The following is a 21,647-nucleotide window of genomic DNA, read 5'->3' as shown; positions in this document are numbered from 1 at the left end:
TTCACATCATCACCCAGCTCTGTCGCGAAGGAAAAAGACCTGGAGAATCAGGGGGCGTGCGTGAGTGGGCGTGTGACGGAGCAGCAGGAGTGTGTGTGTGGTGTGTGTGTGCGTTACAGAAACCAAAGGGTGTGGGTTCAACAGGGGGCCCAGCGCTCTATCTGTAGAGAATCGTTTGAAACCAAGGTTTGCACTATCCGGCATAAGGCATGTCCAGATATCGGCCGACCGCCCGGGGTTAAACACTGATATCTAATCAGCGCCCCGGTACCCCACCAAACCGGTTGTAGACAGAATGTCTCTTTGAATTCAACGCCTTTTGATCTCTAAACCAAACATACAGGGGGGTTGCATACATGATACTCATTCCGTACTTTAGCAAGTTAGGGCCAGAACGGGGAGCATCTATTTTTAACACGGTTAGCACTGCTTTAGCGCAAACCCACAGGCCCGAATATTTAGCTGCCCGGACAGATTAAAAAAGAGATGTGAATAAGTGAATCCCTCCTAATGGATATTTCTTAAGGCTACTGGACATAAGTGATTGGGAAGCGACTGTTAGACGTAGATTCTCAGAAGCAAACTGCGCCCTGTCCTTTACGTAGCCCTTCACGATCACACATTTTTAGGCATAAGTCCAAATAATCACATACCCAAGAATATTTATATATTAAAAAAGAAAGTGTGCACTCTGAACGACTTCGTAAAACAACAGGCAGCAGTCCCAGGACAGATAACATAGTCTGTGAAGCCCTCCTAATGGATATTTCGGGAGCTGAGTAAGTGAAAAATATATTAAAGGTTTTGTTTGCATATTATCGTGATATTATTGTAATATTGAACACGAGTTATTTGTGTTTTAAACATGGGGGACAATGTTTTTGTGTGTTTTTTTTAGGTATGATGGACATCGGACACATAGGGTGACTTGGATGCATTAGGGACTCTGAATGACATCGGAGGAACCGATGAAACAGACAGTATTCTGTCTTGTATGAACGTTTTTCCAAACACTCCAAGAACAGAGAATTTAAAACGTCCCGACAACAACCCCGGGAACCACCACCGCCTCACGACATATTCCAGACCCCAACAACAAAAGCACAACTGTGGCCCAAGTGTAATGGTTTTCTTCATCTGAAGGAGAGGCGGACCAAAGCGCAGCGTGGTGGTTATTCATATTCTTTCATTTATAAAGAAACTACACATGAGAACTAACAAAAACAACAAATGTGAGAAAACCTAAAACAGTCCCATCTGGTGCAAAACACAAAGACAGGAACAATCACCCACAAACACACAGTGAAACCCAGGCTACCTAAGTATGATTCTCAATCAGAGACAACTAATGACACCTGCCTCTGATTGAGAACCATACTAGGCCGAAACATAGAAATACCCAAATGATAGAAAAAACAAACATAGACTGCCCACCCAACTCACGCCCTGACCATACTAAATAAATACAAAACAAAGGAAATAAAGGTCAGAACGTGACACCAAGTGCATTGCGCAGAATCACCAGAGGTATTAATTCTAGGCATTTACATGTATGTTTTTAAAATGAAGACTATTTATACAATGAAACAATGTTTTTTTATTCACACTGTTTGTAAACAATAACTTTTGCCCTCTTAGGGTCTACTTGACCCGCTTATTGATTAGAAAGTATGATTAGAAACCAAGGCTGTGGAATATATTCTCTCTCACAGGCTATGAAAAAGACCAAAGCTAGGACATTGACTCCTGAGTGTTGAACTTATGCCCACTCTACAACAACCCAGGTTGTTATATGCCCCTGAGGATCATCTACGAACGTTGGAACATCTACAACTATTGAAGAAGCAAAAGGGGTTTTCAGAAATACATTTGGTTTGCAGATATGTATTATTATAAGAATAATATAACATTATTATCATCATCTAAAACACTTTAAAGGAGCTCTAATTCAAACATGCAAGGATATATATATGATACGATTACCCACTTTAAAACTGTAGCTGCATTATCACTTCTCAATGTGTGTACATTTCAAGCTTTCAACAACAATAAACCAACCAGCTCAATAATGTTTCTCAGACTTACACACTGTTGAGTTTTCCTAGTTAGTAAAGAAACAACCACTAAGCCAAAACACAAAAAGTTGTAATAAATCGGTATACAAGTCATTCTATACGGAAAACAGGTACATTTTGATTGATCAAGAATTCCCAATAGGTTTGTGTCACGCCCTGACCATAGTTTGCTAGGTATGTTTATAGGTTTTGTTTGGTATGGGTGTGATCTGAGTGGGCATTCTATGTTGTATGTCTAGTTTGTCTTTTTCTGTGTTTGGCCTGATATGGTTTTCAATCAGAGGCCGGTGTTAGTCGTTGTCTCTGATTGGGAACCATATTTAGGTAGCCTGTGTTGTCATAGTTGGGTGATTGTCTATGTTAGGTGCTTGTGTCAGCACATTTGGTATATAGCGTCACGTTCATTTATTGGCTTGTTTAGTTTACTTTGTGTTTTAGTCATCCATTAAAACGATGCATTCACACCATGCAGCGCTTTGGTCCTCTTCTTATTACCCATGACGATCGTGACAACTTGATCTGATCCTCAACCCTATTACGACAGCATATAATGCACAGTCATATGCAAAACCATAAAACTCTGACAAGAAAACAATGAAAACCTTAACATGACTACACGCATTGCCATTATTTTAGTTAACAGCCACCCAGGGTGGTATTTTTTTTCTTTGTACATGCACCAAGCCTCCAAGGGGGGTGACAACCGTATTCCCAATGAGAAATATAGTCTAATAAAACAAATGTCTGCATAATGAAAGACATGAAAACTGTATCCAACAATGTATTTCGATCTGTTTTAAACGTGGATATTGTCTGTAAGGTCACGGAGACTAACAATAGACAATAGTTATTGTGGGAGGTTTAGGGTTAAAATATATGGGAAGGATCAGGAGTGTTAGAGATTTGCTCACAGTGGCAATTTTGAAAGAGGGAGATTAGAACCACAAAGTAATAGGGTGGTAAGAGATCCTAAAGGTAATTTCATATTTCGGCCAACACATCAAGATCTAACAAGGATGAGTGGGGATTCATAGTAAAACAGGAGGCTTCTGTAACCTGCAATACGTGTTAAATATGTTTTTACATACATCCACGACTGAATGGTTTCACGAACTCCCTTTAAAGGGTTTGTCAGAAAGTTGTAACAGGCCTCATTCACCAGTCTAGAGATGAACATAGAGACACCAAAAACATCAACGTTTAGAGCAGCTTGGAGATTATTACCCATGTAAGGGGGAGAAAGAGCTGATTTACCTCTACGGTCAAATGCATCTATAGTTTTTAATGAAGTGGTCGCTGCATTCATTTAGATTCTTTCAACATAGTCTAGAACCAGTAAGAACATAGATTGAATGATCGGCTTTGTGCTATTGAGTAAGAGGCCTGACCCATTTCTATGTAAGAAGCCACACTTTTTATATTCAGCTTCTGAATTAACTAACTCATAAATATGTTTTAAGTCAGCTTAACGTTTATACTAGTACAACATACTAGGTACATACACTTCAATCATTAGAATAATTTGCATAATGTAGTTCAGATAGAGCACGATCAGCAGGGCGGGCGATAGAGTACACAACTGTATCAACGGCTTGAATTTCTGACAAAATAATAATATCAATGTATACAATATATTTGTTTATTAGACCTATCAACATATAACACAATAGTGTATATCAGGGGTAACTCCCGTTTTCATGGTTAATTGATAGGTGTTCCATTCTGTGGACTGAGAATCCAAAATACTTTGCACAACATATACATAGTTTTTACAACTCTTTTATAATCTAAATGTATATGATGTTTATGAGCATGTTATATTTCTATTAAAAAGGTGTACTTTGAGAGCGAAAACCTGCAGAAGCAGGGACAAACGGTCAACGGGGAATAGGGGGAATTATTATAAAAATAAATGGGGGGGGGGGGGGGGGGGGGGGCAATCAGTCAAAACATTGAAGGGGATTTTACAGGGCCCTAATGGACTACAGACATTGACAGTCTCCTAGCCTAAAGACAAATGCTGAATGCACTGCCTAGATTTTTTGAGGTAAACGCATTGTCCATTATTTGATTTGATCAGGGCAGGGAAGCACTAACAAACTGCATTTAGTCCAATAAAAAGACACAACATTATTAGGGTGATAAATAAACGGGAGTTGCTCCACGCATGACACAAGAGAACCCTCTGCTGGAGCAAAATGCTTACAGCACCTGGTATTCCCAGGCGGTCTCCCATCCAAGTACTAACCAGGCCCGACCCTGCTTAGCTTCCGAGATCGGACGTATTCAGGCTGGTATGGCCGTAAGCGAAAGGCAATCTCTTGGTACACTATATAAAGTCAACGTGTCGCTTACTCTTAGGGGACAGAGAAATGTCCACCTTGTGACACACACTGAAAAGCTCAAACCTTGCTTGCATTTCCAGACCATATATTTCACTCTTGTGGGGGGGAAAAAGAGGGAATATCCTAGGTTCATACTTATGACAACTTCATGGACTAGGGCCCTATAAAATAGAGCGCGCCCACACGGAATCACGAAATACAGACATTAAACCGAAATTCAACCATATTCAAAAATGCCTTGAACTAAGGCGGAAATCAACTCAATCCCTTCAACTTGTTAGAAAATCCATTCATTTGCCCAAGTGAATCATAAGACATGAACAAAATGCATCAGTGATTTGTATTTCCACGCAACTTTCAGAAACTGAATAGGACTGCCCAGTTTCCGTGCGCATGCGTGCGGAGCGCGCACATGTCTACACTTTGTGTAGCCGTTAGCGATGAGGCTAATGATAACCTTCTTGCGGTAGAGAAGGAAAGGCTTCCCACAAAAACCTTCTCAATCAAATGTTAACTGCAAAGTAGCTTATGCCAGCCTGGCAGAATTATATCATGATTATTTGCATCAATACAGTGGCCATTTGTTTTGCAAACTCCGCAATCACATGAGCGCTACAGTAACACCGTTTAACCAAACAAAGGTCTCTTCCTGGCGCACCCTTGCCTAAAAAAGGGTAACTACACCCCAAAATCGATATGTCTTCCTTTTTTTCCAGACCTCAAAAGTGGTTTCCTGCTAGGGTTTTAAATGTTGCCGTGGACATAGAACATCTAATCATGTTATATTTCTATTAAAAAGGTGTACTTTTGAGAGCGAAAACCTGCAGAAGCAGGGACAAACGGTCAACGGGGAATAGGGGGAATTATTATAAAAATAAATGGGGGGGGGGGCAATCAGTCAAAACATTGAAGGGGATTTTACAGGGCCCTAATGGACTACAGACATTGACAGTCTCCTAGCCTAAAAACAAATGCTGAATGCACTGCCTAGATTTTTTGAGGTAAACGCATTGTCCATTATTTGATTTGATCAGGGCAGGGAAGCACTAACAAACTGCATTTAGTCCAATAAAAAGACACAACATTATTAGGGTGATAAATAAACGGGAGTTGCTCCACGCATGACACAAGAGAACCCTCTGCTGGAGCAAAATGCTTACAGCACCTGGTATTCCCAGGCGGTCTCCCATCCAAGTACTAACCAGGCCCGACCCTGCTTAGCTTCCGAGATCGGACCAGATCGGGCGTATTTTTTAAATAAAAAATAAAAAATAATTATGAAAAACAGACAATTTTACAGCGTTTCAATCAATGAACAATTCACCATTTTACAAAATCAGAAAGAAAATACAATCAATTGACATTTAAATCCCTCACTAAATCCAAATTAGTAATTAAAGACAAGTTTTCCATTTGGTAACATTCCAATAAATGTACTCCCCCACACAAACTGTTTTTCAAAGTTGCCTCCACCATATGTATGTATTATCTCTATATTTTTCTCCAAAATACTCTTAAAAAATACCTCCACACTCACACATTTCCCTTCATAATGACACAAGTTCCTTCTTAATCTTACAGCATATCTAGCATGACTTAAAACATAATTCACCAAGTTAAAATTCAAAACTTTACTTTTCCCATTAATACCAAACAGAAAAAATATCCTCCATTCTATTCCATTAAAAATCTCCTCCCCCCAATGTTTCACTAACAACCCTTTTAAAAACGCATGAAACCCTCTTAATCTACTACAGTCAATGAAAAAGTGCATAAAATCTTCCACCCCTATACGACAAATGTCACATTCCCTATTAATATCTCTATTGATTTGATGTAAAACCACATTAGTAAAAACCCTATTATGTTTTACTTTATAATCATTATCTTCACATTCTATTGAATTACATTTTACATTAACATTCTTCCATATTGATTTCACATCCAAATCCACAAAAACCTTCGCCCACACTTTCTCCGAGGCAGGAACTTTTATCTCCTGCAAGATACATTTACTATATACTGTTTTAACTTTCAAACCTGACAAATAATGTTTCACTCCATTACTTTCATAAAATAAAGCCGGTAAACCTCCAGCTCTCTTAACCACCTCTGTATTTATTAAAAACACCCACTCAGGAATACACCCCACAATTTTCTTATACATATTTCCTACAGTAGTTTTGCTTATTTCATCCTCCACCTCAACAATATTGTCATAAATAGCCTGTACAGGAAGAAACCCTGGAATGACTTCATATAAAATATCACAAATGTCTCATCCCAGCCCTCAGAAAATATTTACAAACAACATTGTATTATTATACTTGATCTTAGGATTAAAAAAAATTGGCTGATTTAAAATATTTTCCAAAATGTTACAATCATAAGAAATGTGTGGTAAAAACTGCCCCCAAGCCTCAAAAACTTCCTTGTAAAACAAAGGTACATTTCTCTTATCCCCATTCATTTTGTGTATCACGTCTCTAATTGTATTAATTGTGTCAGCTATATCCCTCCCAGGAACACTATAATTCTGTGTTGGTGCAATAATATAATGTAAAACACTCTTCATCATATTCGCTAACATTTTGGCTAAAATCTTGTAATCCACATTCAATAAACTAATAGGCCTATAATTTTCCAATTTTACCTTACTCCCTTTTCCATTTTTATATAGTTATCATCCCTGTCACCATCGATTCTGAAACACAGTCATTCTCCTCCATATAGTGGTAAACCTCCAATAAAATAGGAGCTAAAAGACTTTCATACATTTTATAAAACTCTGCAATGATCCCATCAACACCAGGGCTCTTATTCACCTGTAAATCCTTAATCGCATCTATAACTTCATTTACTGTAATCGTCCCATCACACATCAACTTATCCTCTACATTAATTTTCACCTCCACACTATCTAAAATCTCCTGTACACACCCCTCCTCCATCTCCCCTTTCTTAAATAAGTCCCTATAAAAATTCTGCACCGTCTTTAAAATCTCTACATAATCATCTACTACTTCATCCTTTACATTTTCAATCTGTCTAAGATATGTTCTCCTTTGAGTACTCTTCTCTAATCCAAGAAAAAAGTGCATTTCTCCCCCCCAAAAAAATATAATAGCCCCCTTACACTTATCTATGTCATATTTACTCAATTTAGCTTTCAACTCTAAAAACGTTTCTATATTATAATTAGGTTCACTATCATACTTCCCCATTTCTTCATCCAATTTAGCTCTCAACTCTTTCATCTGACCCCTCTTTTTCCTTGCATATCTTATACCTTTTTTAAAACCTTTGATTTTTTCCTTAACCTTGTCCCACCATAAACACTTATCATTATCTTTCTGCTTATCCTCCATTTCACATGCTATCAAAGATGTAAGTTGTTTACAATAATCCTCATCCCCCAAATAACTATCATTCATACACCACGTACCACCCCCTGTTCCTTCCTTTTCTAAACCCACCGAGAAAATTAAATATGCATGGTCACTGAAAGTTGTAAAAACATACTTAATCTTTCATAAAATCTCTTACGCCTTTTTTAACTAAAACCAAATCTATTCTAGTTTGTTTTAATTCCCCTAAAACCACCTGCCTTCCCGTTTATCGGGATTTTCATCTCTCCATATGTCAATTTTTTCTCAAACATCACCTTTTTTAAAACCCCCCTAGATGCATCACTTCTAAAGATAGCTCCCCTTGTCATATCTAATCTGTCCATTTTCACATTAAAATCCCCCACCACAATGCAATTTCCCACACACCATCGTCCCACTTCAATAAATAAAACCTTGCGCTCTATTTCGTTATTTGGAGCATAAACATTTAGAATTCTAAAAATCCTATCCATACACTCAATTTAAAAACTAAAATCCTCCCATTGTTATCATCATATATATGTACCAGTTTGTCCACCACATCCTTCCTCAATAAAATAGCCATGCCACTAGAGTTCCCCCTACCATTATTCACAAAAATAAAATCCCTCCATATTTTTTTAACTTTCAATACACAATCATTGTCCCAATGCGTCTCTTGTAAACACAAGATATCCACGTTCTTCATTTGAACTATATTTTGAAATTTGTCCATAAACCATTTACATTTAGGGACATAAAATTAACCATTAATATAAATACAATTAAACAAATTGCCTTCATTATCCTTTAGATGTTGACTTGTTTTTTCCCTTTTCCATCCTTTTTCACGTCCCCCGCTTTCCTCTTCCTCAGGCCTCCTCTTATTCTCTCTACCTTTTCAGTGTCGTCTGTATCCGAAACCAACTCCAAATCCATCCCATCCAACCAACTCAACCTCTTTCCCGTGTCCGTTGTGCTTTCTGTATCCATTTCCGACTCTCATTGCCCTCTCCCTTACTCCGACACATTCTCTGGCATAGTGTCCCTGGTTTCCGCACTTAAAACACCTAAAGTCAGGGCAGTCTTTTAAAATATGCCCAGGTTGAATACACAGACCGCACACCCTGACCTGCTTGTCATGAATCACCCTGAAGTATTCACCCCCCTCCTGTGTCTCGAACTTTGTGGAGTACGGCAAAAGACTGCACGGTGTCCGTGAACTTCACCTTACAGTATCTCGTTCCATCCACGATCTCCGTCCCCGGCCAAACTCTCCTTCGGATATCCGTGACGGCGGCTACACCCCAGCTGCGCAGCTTTTCCATTATAGCGCCGTCTCCAATATAAACCGTCAAGTTCATAAACGAGACTATTAGTTCGTTTGTCATCACGTCTCTCGCCATTATCTTCGTGATAATGAAGATAAGAGTTGAAATTCCACAAGGCAGTGACAAAAAGCTTACAGCACCTGGTATTCCCAGGCGGTCTCCCATCCAAGTATTACCCACTTGGATGGGTAATGCAAGGGGGACCGTTTGTCCCTGCATCTATAGGTTTTCGCTCTCTAAAATGGACACCTTTTTAATAGAACATCCAATCATGTTATATTTCTATGTCCACGACAACGTTTAAAACCATAGCAGGAAACCAATTAAGACATTGATTTTGGGGTGTAGTTACCCTTTAACTAGGCATGTCAGATAAGAATGACGGCCTAGGAACTGCCTTGTTCAGGGGCAGATTTTTACCTTCTCGGCTCAGGGATTTGATCTTGCAACCTTCTGGTTACTAGTCCAACGCTCTACCCACCTGCCCGCCCAAGATTGAACTCGTATAATATTATAAATAAAATGCACTTCAATAAAGCGTTTCACATTCTCCACTGGTTGAAATACTATCCTGTGTCCTCAGATTAATGGAGTTAGATATGCATACGTTTTTTCCCTGTATATATGAATTACAAATCAATCATGTTTAGTCTATTGTATAGTTACAATGTGTAATCATTATCCCAGGAGCAGTAAACACTGAAGTGTATAATTGTAATACATACAGACACCGCATCGTTTGATATGACTGAGTGTGTCATACCAGAACCACACCTTTATTTGCCAAGGAAGAGTACATGATCGGTGAATATATTCAATGTACAGGCTACAAGATGGGAATCTCATACGTGGTATTAACTAAAATACATGTGTATATAGGTCTTGCATCCTTGGCACAATAAAGGTATATTCTACTCTAGGCTTCATTAATGCCATTGACTTCAGGGTCATTGATTGATATGAATATTAGTTCAGAACTACGTTTTAGGGTCCATACCCAGAGCGGCAAGTTATTTTTAATCCGACTCAAGCAAGTAAATAGCTAGCCATGTTACTTTAGCGGCATTACAAGGCAAGTTTACAATTGTGCAGTCAATGCTTTACAGCCACTGTTTCACAAGACAACATCCTGGTTTGTTGGTTCTCAGGAGTCCCCGAAAGACAAATTCATTCTAACACTAGCTCGTCTGACCTTGCTAAATAGAGATTTTTGTAATTTAACTGACAAAAAAAATATATATAGCCACGTCTCTACATTATCACATTCCTCTCAAATTGTACATTTGCTTGACTCGTTAAGACAACTTCCATCTGTTTTGTCAGCAATCTTCGTTGAGCGCCACAAGGCAAGGGTGGCTCGTGTCAAAATTAGTCTTTGGTCATCCCAAAGCCTTGGGACCCAAATGCATAATGATTGCGCAAACTCCCCCTTGTGGTCTGGAGCAAAGAAACCGTCCCGCGGTGCAAGCTCGCAACTTTAAGGAGTGTCTTCAGTCCCCGCTGTTCCGTACGGTGTGTGTTGAAATCTTATCCTGATGCGGAATAGATTGCAACGTATTCGTGGCTCTACCTTCGTAGTTCGGACTTGGGGAATGCATGGGTGTCTGAGCTGTGCGCGAGTTTAAAACAGACAGCTCGGTACATTCAGCTTGTCAACACTTCTTACACAAACAAGTAGCGATGAAGTCATGCTCTTCCCATTTGAGCCATGAGATTGACATGCATATCATTGAAGAAGAAATGTCCATATTTGGATGGAAACCAAGCTAGTGAGGTATCAAGGAAAGTTGTAATTTCAGTTGAAAATTACCAACACTGCATCCAACCACAGCCCTGCTGGTTTCACTTTGGCAAACCACCATCTGCTATAACATTGAGTCAGTTCATCCTACTGGACAATGGAAAGCTTTTGTTTCATCACCCATTGTTTGTCCTAGACGGGAAATTGGTGTGCAACACTTATCTCCCTCCGGTGGATGGTTCAGAGTTCCATGCTTACAAAAGGGTTGATTGATACATGTCAGATGACAAGCCTACGACATGGTGTTAAGGTAGCTCCAACGGTTAGGATTGTTTTATATAGAACACTTTATTTGACATGTTAGAATACATTACACCCAAAGAATGTATCCAGAAGAAACATATACATGACGCTCCTCAAAGAGGTCTTTGACATGTCGTTGACCTGTTGAGAGAGAGAGAGAACCTATTAGTTCAGTTATGGTCTGCCAGGGTCTGAAAAGCATAAAACAAGACCTACCTCTTTTCAGGTTGTCCTGATTCACACATTGTCCACTACAGGGGCCGCCAGTGGGACTACTGGCATCACAGATGACCACATCACAATGGACAAAGACCTAGGAATCAAAGATTTGATGGTGTCAGTTTTTTTTTAAAGGGATGATTGCCACTCACACAAAATTAAAGAATAAAGATTGTTGGGTGAACTTTGTTACCTGGCCACTCGGCTCAAACGCATCACCGGCGAAGGAAAACATATAGGCCTCAAAGCGTTTGACGTGAGGGGGGAAGCGGACCCTGGCGTCAGCTTCTACCGGGTGGAAGACCACACGGTATGGATCCTCGGGGTTCTCACAGCTGCCAGTGTAGAGAGAGGGACTAAGTTATGAACAAGAAAACGCTGCAAATGGTGTCATGACTGTCCTGTGAGGATCAGATCAATTTACAGCAGAAGTGGGTTCTTTCTCCCCCTCCAGTATGAACTAAAGGAATGTTTTTGCTAACAGGCTTTACCCAACAACAATCACCTTTGTCTTGAAAAAACATATTTCATATACAATGTAAAGGCTAGAGACGTCCTACCTGTAGAGTAAGCGCGTTTAGTAAAAATCACAAAATAAAAACCAATATGACATTCATTTTCTATAGCTAATCTCTGAGTGCATAAAAGGAATGGTAACAGAAATTAACATTAGACCAGAAAACCGTGAGGCGCAAGCTAGACGTTTGGAACTTTCCTAACCTAGAAAATTAACTTAAGTGGGACCATTCTGCTACCACATCCAAACCATCCTACTCATCACCCACTGAGGAATCAGCGACAGGGTTGATTAGCCTATCTTCCAGAACGTGTGAAAGGAAAATCCATCCTGTAGTTCTGTTCAAGACTAGTCATTGGAGCCACGGACAACCAACGACATTGTGACCTCATGTAGCCAATCAGAGAGAAGACCAACCACCTACCTTTCCACGGCGGCATCCCACAAATACATTCATGCTTTTACTCCAAGCTGGTGCCGGTTCGTGTGTTCAAAAATGTATCAATGATAAGTGTCCCTTACGGAACGGTGGGGGGTGTGAAGAGAAACCTTGTAACAAGCTGTCATTGTGTCACCTGTGTGTTTAGCCTGTGTTATTTAGTTAGCTAGTAATTCAATTAAACCAACTTGTATAGTACTGAATCATAAGGCTGGGGTTTTTGCAGCTGCAAGGAGGATACGATGTAAAGTTAATAAGTTGACTATCAATTTAATAGATTTCTACCATCTAGAGTTTACGTCGGGAGACGGTAACTTTAAAACCGCTTCCTCGGCACCCCAAATCCTACGTTTTTATTTTAAAGAAAAGAAATTGGGCTTTCCGTCAACAATATTTATTTTGGTCTAACATGTATATTCAATTCCATTGACATGAGGTGAGATGTCCCTCTAAATGGTTCTTAATTCTAAATGATCCAGAAAGGTCGCCTGTAGTCTGACCAGAATATTGATCGTGGTTTAACCAAAGTTGCCGAAGAGACAGTCGGTATCATCAACACAAGTACTTCATTTTAAACAAGAACTTCATGCAATGCGCCAGAGCAATTCTTCCGCTGTTGGAGAAAAATTGGTCACACAAAATAAATTCTACACCCACGGCATCGGAGTCACACGGAGGACTTCTGTGAAGGGCGCAGCTCTACTATACAAAGTAACCTACGCATTGACAGTTTAGGCCTACTTTTTTAATTTGCATCTTTGGGAGGTTTATCCTTTACCGTTTAACTGCCAGATATTAGCAAAAAGGAATTTGTGAAATCTGAAGACGTTACATTCAGAGAAACACCCACACCAGTACAAATCACTTGAGCTGACAGACGATGGTAAGGATTTTGCACAACGATATAGTTGCAGCTGAAGTAACAAATCTGAACTACCCATTTTGTGCACAGCCATGTGAATGTTGTCTTTTCCTATGATATACAAAACATTTCAGCCTGTTTTTTTTAAACTGCTATGACATTGCTGATTTAATAAACAGCTGCGAAGTTACGCCGTGTCCACATGGCCAAACTTAGGTTGATACCAATTCATAAAAATGGTCAAATTGCATGATTTCATAGCAAACCCGATCCCCCAAATGAATGGTTTTGACCAATAAAGTTGCTTCACTACACTGCTTGGTGTAACATGCAGCCAGATACTGAAAAGGCACCCACAAAATAAAGGGTCATTTGCAGCGTGCATAATCATAAGTCATTGTAGCCCATTACAATGTAGGAAAAATAAGTCATCTTTCTATAGTAACCCAATTTAAATTCTTGAGATAAAATTAGGCCAGCATGTCCATCTGTGGCAAAGTGCTCACCCAAATAAAAAATATGAACATTAGCTAGCTAAATAAGGTTAGCAAGATGCTGCTACACTTGACCGTGGTATTTGTTCATGTTTAGCAACTCCCAATTAGCGCATTCTCTAGGACAGGAAATTCCATTGAAAGCGGCATCAACTTCTGGGGATCCTGTCAACTGATCCTATTCAGTTTCAAACATCCATGCTGCACAGGCATCTGAACAATCCTTTAGGTTTAGTGCAATAACTGTTTTAAATACAAGAGGTCACTTGTGCCTGAATTCAACCCAAAACCAACAACTATTCAGTCAGTGTTAAGAGCAGTTGTATGTAACCAATCGGAAAGGCAAGCCAAGCTTGCCAGCAGCTCTGATTTCCATTTGACTGACCATCAGCTTGGCACAACACTGAACTGTAGCAAACCAAAAGGATAACATTGAGTAAAAAGGTGTAGGTAATGCCAACATTAACCTTTTCACACACACAAGTTCCAAATATCTTCAACAGTCGCCCCAGTGGGAGTTGATTTCATGCGCGTGATGTCAGAATGCACTCACCGTTCCAACATGTGGACATTTAACCCGCGCTGACCTCAGACCAAGGCACACTACCTGCTAATTTTCTAGAAGCCGTTTCAACTTCTAATTTTGCCTCATTCATTCACAAAAGTAGCCCATTTCACGGTTGCAGACCATTTAGATTTGAGAATTTAATGAGCCGGACAAACTTTCCTTCAAAAGAAAGCCCAAGCACTTCCCCAGATCAAGTATACAGTCCTTGCACATTTATTGCCTTCCTCACAAATAACTGTGGACATGCGTGTATTCCTATCAAAGTGCCTTATTTTCTGTGTCACGTGTTGTCGTTTCTACTGCATCGTACCGTAAGTATAATGTGCTTAGCGTTTTATTCATGCTTTCTGATTCTTGCCTAGATTGTAATGGACACGTGTGTAAAACACTTGAAGGTGGTACTGAATATAAGCTAACACCATACAATGCAGTCGGGTTATCACGTAAGCGTCTGTCAGACTTATGGTGATCTCAACTGGAGTAACCTCATTGTCTTGAATGCACTGAAGTCGTCAGTTGATTTGAACACGGCATCAGAGTGTAAACTATGGTACCTCAGGGTTGCCAGATCAGACCCCCCCTTTCCAGGGGTATATAGCTTAGAAAAACTGTCTGCCTCACCATTTATTGTTGATAAATTCCCAGATCTTAGTAATATTTCCTGCATCATCCTCTTCACAATACCTTCCCCCAAGGACTTAGCCCCCAATAATGGATTGTGCTATATCTTAGCTTTCGTGCTACGGTTGTATTTGTATAGTTACCTGTAAACTACTTGTCATGTGTACGCCGTAACAAGTACAAACATTATCACATGCTGAAGTGGCCAAACGAAGTTAAGATCTCAGGCAACGGGCGCAGTGAACAGCATTCTAGGAGTTCTTGCTTGACAAACATGGCTGCCATACTTTCTATACTAGATTTACATGGCTCCCTTGTACCGCATCATACTGTAAAACAAGTCAACCTGTTATTTAGACTAGATGATAACGTTAACATTGATATATTTTACAAGCAAAGCTGGAATAAAGTTGTGAAGACCTTTATTTCTCAACACAAAACATTGTTTAGATGCTTTTCAGACAACGCGGTTTAGAGTCGTTTGATGCAGCATACGTTCCAATGATACGCTGCAGGGACCACTCAGTGATAACAAGCATGTGATCATACGCGCCAGAATCTCCCATAAGTGTGAAATTGGGTGGAGATCTGGTGACAGACCGCACATGGCTCACATCGTTTTTAAGCATTGTGACCACTCGACCTATGGATGGGGGCATAGCCACGGTAGCCAAAGTAAATGGCCTGCCAAGCATGATAGGTTGCTAATTACTCAGGAACCACACCTGTGGAATAACACTTGTTTAGGCCCAAAAACAACATGTTACCCATTAATGATGAGATTCCACCGGGGTCGGGAGTCGCGGTCCTCGTTGAGGGTGGCCCAGCAGTGGTCAAGCACCAGCGCTACCTTGGGATCAGAGGACGTGGTCAGCTCCACCTCAAAGTGCAGAGGCTGTCTCAGGTACCTCACCACTGGATAGTCCTCCTCCTGGTGGAATGTGTTATACGAGGCGTCTGGAACACAGAACAAGACAACCGGGGGTCGTGGTCAGTGGGCACCATCGGAACTTGTCCATTAAGAAATGCTCGTTTATCATATCCTGTTGTGCCCCAATGAACACAAGCCATTTATAGCCAACACTATCCACCCCCCACTAGAGGCTTCTAACAAATTCCCAAATCAGCTCCTCACCGTTACTACATAGCCACACCTGTAGATCTCAGAACGCAAGAGTAATATATCACAAGGCTTACATTTTTGGGAATGGTTTTGTAAAGGAGACCATCCAAGATTCTTTTAGAGGCTAGGGGTCAAGTTGAAATTCTGAATTTGTGCACGCTTACCCTGAGCGAGTCTCATTCTGACCATTAGTCGACCCGTCCCAGTCTCGGCAAAAGGCTCGTTGTCACGCGGCCTGGTCAGGAAGGCCAATGTGCGAGTGATGTTGGCCACATAGGAGCAGGAAACCTTTAACCTAAAGAGGGATGTAAGCAACTTCAATAGGGGAAACGTCAAGCAGTGGAGTGGACACTGGTAGTAGAGGCACATTTTCCCTGTATACAAAGTATTGAGCAATTGAAGAAAAATAAACCTTATGAAAGCTAATAGCTACAATTGTGATGCGTAATCCACTTACTGATATTCCTCCTCTGAAGACGTCGTGGCATTCAGCTTCACCTCAAGTTCATCTGGCAAGGAGATTTCGTTCTCATACAGCATGACATTGTTGATAAACTATGTAGTAGAGGGGAATTGCTTATTACAGCCTGAAGAAGCAAACAGTCCGTAAATACACAGTACCCATCACCTCATGGTAATAGTCATTTTACCTTCCTGGTGGTGCCACAGGAGTTCACAGTGAAGTGGAAGTAGGCGAAGCGATCGTCACTGTAGGTGGGACCACAGGCGGGGTCGCTCAGGGTCAGCTGACCGGGGTTCAGACCGGGAGCAGACTCCACCTTCACTGCCAGCGCAGTCATCGTTCCATTAGAGAAACACTCTTGGAGGTGGGGGAGCAAAAGACAGGTAGCCATCAGACCTGGGTTCTGTATTTGTTACACTTATTGAGCTTGAACCAATGGAATAGCACCAAAAATGCAAACCATGCCCATCTGGCACTACCATTTAGACTCACGGTATTTGCAAGGAACCCAGGTTTGGTAACCATGTTAAACGACAATTTATCGTAAGTAATTGTTTGAGAACCAACCAGTCAGCGTTTTGAGGAAGCTGCAAGCCAGGGAAAAGTATTTGATGGTCATGTTGTTGTAAGGATTCAACAGAGCCACATCCAGTCTGCTCCGGACAGCCGACGAGTGAACCGACTGGGAACCAATGGGAGAGTTCATTAGTCCAATATTGTATGCATGTATACAGGGTAAGGAAAGCAAAGCTAGCTGCAGCAATTTAGGTTAACATGTTTTGGGAGAGCGTCGTACCTCAAACACTGCGTCCGGCGAAGAGAAGGGCAACGTGATGGTGAAGTCTGTGTCGCCCTCTGTTAAATACTGTTGAGCAAACTCATGGTTAAGCAGCCGCTTGCCAACCAAGACCACAAAAAAGGGCTCTTGGTTCCTGTAGTCCACAGTGATGTGGAAGTTCTCCTGATCACAGTAGCCAGTGACTGAGGGTGGCACTACAAGGACAAACAGGGTTGTGTTCATTAATTAAGCACAAAAAACAGGAAGGTACTACTTGAACTTGTCCAAGAAGAAACCCTTGTTTAGATTGCAAAATGTTTTGCTACGGTGGGACTGAATAAACACGATCCTGGCAAATCAGGAACAGGGAAACTGGGTCCAAATACTCTAAAGCTTAACATTCTTTGTAGAAAGACCGCATAGGAAAACCCTACAGTATGGCTAGTTGGTCTTTCACTGCCAATTTCCTTTCAGGGCAATCATTAACGAGAGGAAACCATTCAACAGTAGTTTGGCGTAGTCCAGAGGCATACCAATGTCCAGCAGTACAGCGTCCACAACGGCAGAGTGAGAGAAAGGAGCGTACTCTGGAAAGATGACCAGGCCGTAGATCAGCTGAAGAGTGAAGGTTGTGACACCTTGTTCCGCCCTTCTCTGTAGTGAAGTTAACAGCATTGGTCAGCATTATTGTTGCAACAGAACTCTATTCAACATCAAGTGACAAGTACATATGGGGACTATTAAAACAACACTTGAGTAAATGAGGGATACAAAGTACATTTGTGCCATTATTTCTATTTTGTTGGTGGCCCACTTATTAGGGCATGAACAAATCACTGCGTGTGGCTTTGCATTTAACAGAAACACACCTCCTTAAAGACCACCGGGTCTGAGAAGGGCACCTCCATCCTGAAGGTCTTCAAGGTGTTGTCCGGGGATCTCTGCTCTTGAACATTGAAGCCCCTGGCGTTGCACTCTGCAACAGTTAGCACCATGGTGGGAAAGGTGATGTTCAGCAGCTCCACATCAAGGTTGAAGGTCCCCAACTCAAGCACAAACACTGCCTGCTCAGGAACTGTGTCCAAGGGCGTGTCTGTTCATTGGCAAACAAAGGAAAACATTTTGAAATGCGGTACAATGGGGTACAATTTGTTATTGGGTAAGTCCAGGTATTGCCTCCCCGTTTCAGTACATTTTCTGTTTTGTGCCTAATGAACAACCCAGGCATCCCAAATTACCATAGGCACTATTAACTAAACCAGACTCACAGTTGCGAACTTGTGGAGGCCTGGCCATCGGAGGTGTTGTGATAGGGAAGAGGACTTTATAGCTGGTGTTCTCGTGTGCGACCTCCTCGATCCACAGCAACTCAAGCATGGGCTCAATGGTGTAAGTGACAAAGTACTGGTCATCCTGAATATGGCTCTGTAAGGGAGACGAGTGATGCAGTCAGGCTGTAATACACAATTTGAGTGCAAAAACAGGTAAATGTTCCTTATAAGCCAGAATGTTAAATACAATTATTCTACCACTTTTTGCCGCTTGTAATTTAAGACACAATATCCAAAGGAAAGTATTGGTTACCAGACTTTAGACAGCTGGTAGGTGTATGGTTGTCAACTTGCATTTTCAAAGCAACTGACACGCAAAGTAAACACTTGCGCAATATGTAAACAGCAGCCGAGTGTTGCTTGCATTCAGTTGACAGTGGCAAAGCTACCGCCTCCCTAAAAAGTCAGGTAAACAATACTTCAGTGTGGATATTTGGTCTGAAATTTCAAGCGGCTAAAGGACAAACTGCAAAGACAAGAGGTAGAGTATGTTTAAGTGTAATTTTATGCAAAATTCTCACAATTTTGCAAACCATTGTATATTAGCCTGGTTAAGCAAACAATTGCTCAATAAGAAACGTTTCTAGGAGTTTACCCATGAGAGATGGCAAAGGGTTACTGCAAAGCACTGACAACTGCTATAGTATAAAGGGCTCTACAAATAAGACAGGAACATTTTACTCATCCAATGCTGACCTTGAAGTAGCCGCCAACCGCCCCCACCGGAATTTCAACAATAATATGAGCCTCTGTGACTAAAACCGAGTAGTTTCTGGCAGCCATTTCCTCAGTGTCCAGCCTCTTAGCGTCAATTCCCATGTACACCTCCAACATGGTGAAGGCATCAGAGGAGAAAAGTGGGTCTATGTGCTTGGGCATGTACCAGGTGATCACTTCTGGAGTAAAGGCCACTGCCTCTGCAGTGACACAAGAAGCCAAGTGCACATCAAAACAGAACATTTTGCAACTGAAAACTGTGCCATTATTTGGAAAACATTTTCCCAACTGAACACTACATGAATGTCTTGTCTGGAGCCAATTAAGAACTGGGCTTATAGGATCTTAAATTATTTCACACTCAACCTGGTGTTGGACAAACAGCCGTGGCATCTACTCGAGTAACCAGCCACTTCTGCTCAAAGAAGGTTGAGGTTGAGAGCACCCGCATCGGAACCCCAGCTACCTGTTCAGTAGGACACACCGTATTAACAATATGTTGCAGAGTTCAGGTAGGGCCACCGTTTCCAAATGTTTGCTCTACTGAACATGACCCAGTTCATGGAGGTCAGCTTACATTCTGGAGGTATGTCTCCTCTGCATTATGAGGGCTTCTTAACACCAGCCGTGTGAGAGTGTTGGCTATTGCATAGCCCTTCCTTTGGACCTCATCCACATTCATGACATTCTTGCTAGGACTAAAGACGACTGCTGTCATTTTGTATCCTGAAGCAACAGCCTGTCTCAGGAAATGGAAACATGAATTAAACAAAATTGTCAAACGCACATTGTTTAGCACCATCCTGTCATTTTGTAGTGAAATTACAGAAACTGAAATATATAAACCTCAGCTCCCCTCCGGAAGTTGCCGCTCCTTGCTTTCGGGCCCCCAGTGGGCTGTTTGGGGATGGTTTGGATGTCTGGAAGAGTCCTTCTGACAGACACCTAGAGAAGAAAGGCCATTATTCCCTATGCATTTTCTCCCTCCCATACAAGAGGAAATCAAGGGCCAGTTCAGAAATCTGTCCACTCGCCTCCTTAAATGCATTGAGAATAGGCCAAAATTCCTCACCTCTAAAGTTCTCCTATGTGCATTTTGAAGACGCGAGTGGAATTGAGAGAGTCAAGACCTCTACGTTGTGTCGCAGAAGAAATGAAACACTGGACAGTTGTAGCTCTAGACAGATCATTTATACAGGCAGTACGACAAGCGGGACTGTAAACATGTCCATTGGGGCATGCTCTGCTCACTTGCCTCCATGTAGTTGCGGTCGCACAGAATCTCTCGGGAGGTCCAGGGGGTGTAGCTACAGGTTTTGCCCACTCTATAAACAGGGTCTTCAGTCATGTGGTTTCCTGGCAGCCTGAACTGCATGACCAAGCTGAACATCTTATCATCCTAAAATGAAGGGGGAAGGGAAAAAAGCACTTAATTATATAGCAAAAAAACTAAATTCAGGTGACATTCATGCAAGTTATAGACTGTGGCAAAATTGGCTATATGAATGCAGCTGCCACTGTATTGAAGCCACACTACAGGAGTAGAGCTCAATAGTTCACATCACTGCAGTCTGTATCAGAAAGTTGGCTGGCCCTCTGAAAGCCCTCCATAAACTTCTGCTGTACCTTACGTCATCGTTAACTTAAAGGTAAGAGATACCAGACCAAGGGGTGGCTAACAATGGAGATCCTTTTGAGATCCACAGAGTTAAGGAAAACTGCTTCAATGTTCCTGGAACCGGACTTCTAATACCCTCCATGCGCTAAATTGTATGTATTAGCAGCTCTACGGCAACTCAGGCTTATTGGAGGACCTTTTTACTGAAGAATGGGTTCAGTTATTTCATTTTTCCATCTAGTGATGCAAATATTGACTTGTATCTTTGTGTAGACAGGGCTCATCTGTAAAAGAGCCTGGTCTCAGCATGACTCCACGTCAAAGGTAAATAAAATTGCTACATTATGAGTTGCAAATGCAGTGACACTGAAAGGCAAACTGTCCATTTGAAGTACAAGCAAACACTACAGTTCTTAGGGTTACCATGTTTTGGGAAAAGCAGTTTTGAAGAGAAGCAAAAAACATGGCATTCCCCATGGGGTCAAATTTAAAGCTGAATCCACACTGAGTAGCAAGGCCAGGCGTCAGGTTTATGATCTGTGTGTCATCTGGAAGGGATGGAGATGGTGTGAACACAATAGATGACAAGCAATATCAAGCCATGAATTATGAAAGGAGAGAAAGAGAATCATAAGAGGCAAACTCACTGAAGACAGCGTCAACCTCTTCAAAAAGAGGAGCGACACTCAAACGAATAACGTTACCAAGGCATTCAGCGTTGAGGTCATCTGGAA

The 21,647-nt window shown here is 41.3% G+C and overlaps 1 protein-coding gene and 1 pseudogene across 1 annotated transcript; both read right to left on the bottom strand.

Annotated features, from left to right (window-relative positions):
- Nucleotides 1-4,274: 4,274 nt before the first annotated feature.
- On the bottom strand, nt 4,275-4,383 carry LOC116361863 (uncharacterized; annotated as a pseudogene).
- A 6,799-nt stretch (nt 4,384-11,182) lies between these two features.
- On the bottom strand, nt 11,183-21,641 carry LOC109868686 (uncharacterized). Its single transcript, XM_031816178.1, has 19 exons — nt 21,561-21,641; nt 21,337-21,461; nt 20,551-20,694; nt 20,142-20,240; nt 19,873-20,034; nt 19,662-19,761; nt 19,275-19,495; nt 18,516-18,672; nt 18,117-18,340; nt 17,781-17,901; nt 17,266-17,462; nt 17,037-17,151; nt 16,657-16,826; nt 16,464-16,561; nt 16,171-16,301; nt 15,651-15,840; nt 11,576-11,717; nt 11,380-11,476; nt 11,183-11,304 (listed from the first exon to the last, which is right to left on the bottom strand). The coding sequence occupies exons 2-19, from the start codon at nt 21,388-21,390 to the stop codon at nt 11,231-11,233; spliced, it is 2,496 nt and encodes an 831-aa protein (XP_031672038.1). The 5' UTR covers nt 21,391-21,461; nt 21,561-21,641; the 3' UTR covers nt 11,183-11,230.
- Between the last annotated feature and the right edge of the window lie 6 nt (nt 21,642-21,647).

The sequence above is a fragment of the Oncorhynchus kisutch genome, unplaced genomic scaffold (genome assembly GCF_002021735.2).
Source record: "Oncorhynchus kisutch isolate 150728-3 unplaced genomic scaffold, Okis_V2 scaffold756, whole genome shotgun sequence".
NCBI lineage: Eukaryota > Metazoa > Chordata > Actinopteri > Salmoniformes > Salmonidae > Oncorhynchus > Oncorhynchus kisutch.
This window is presented reverse-complemented; position numbering and strand designations above follow the sequence as displayed.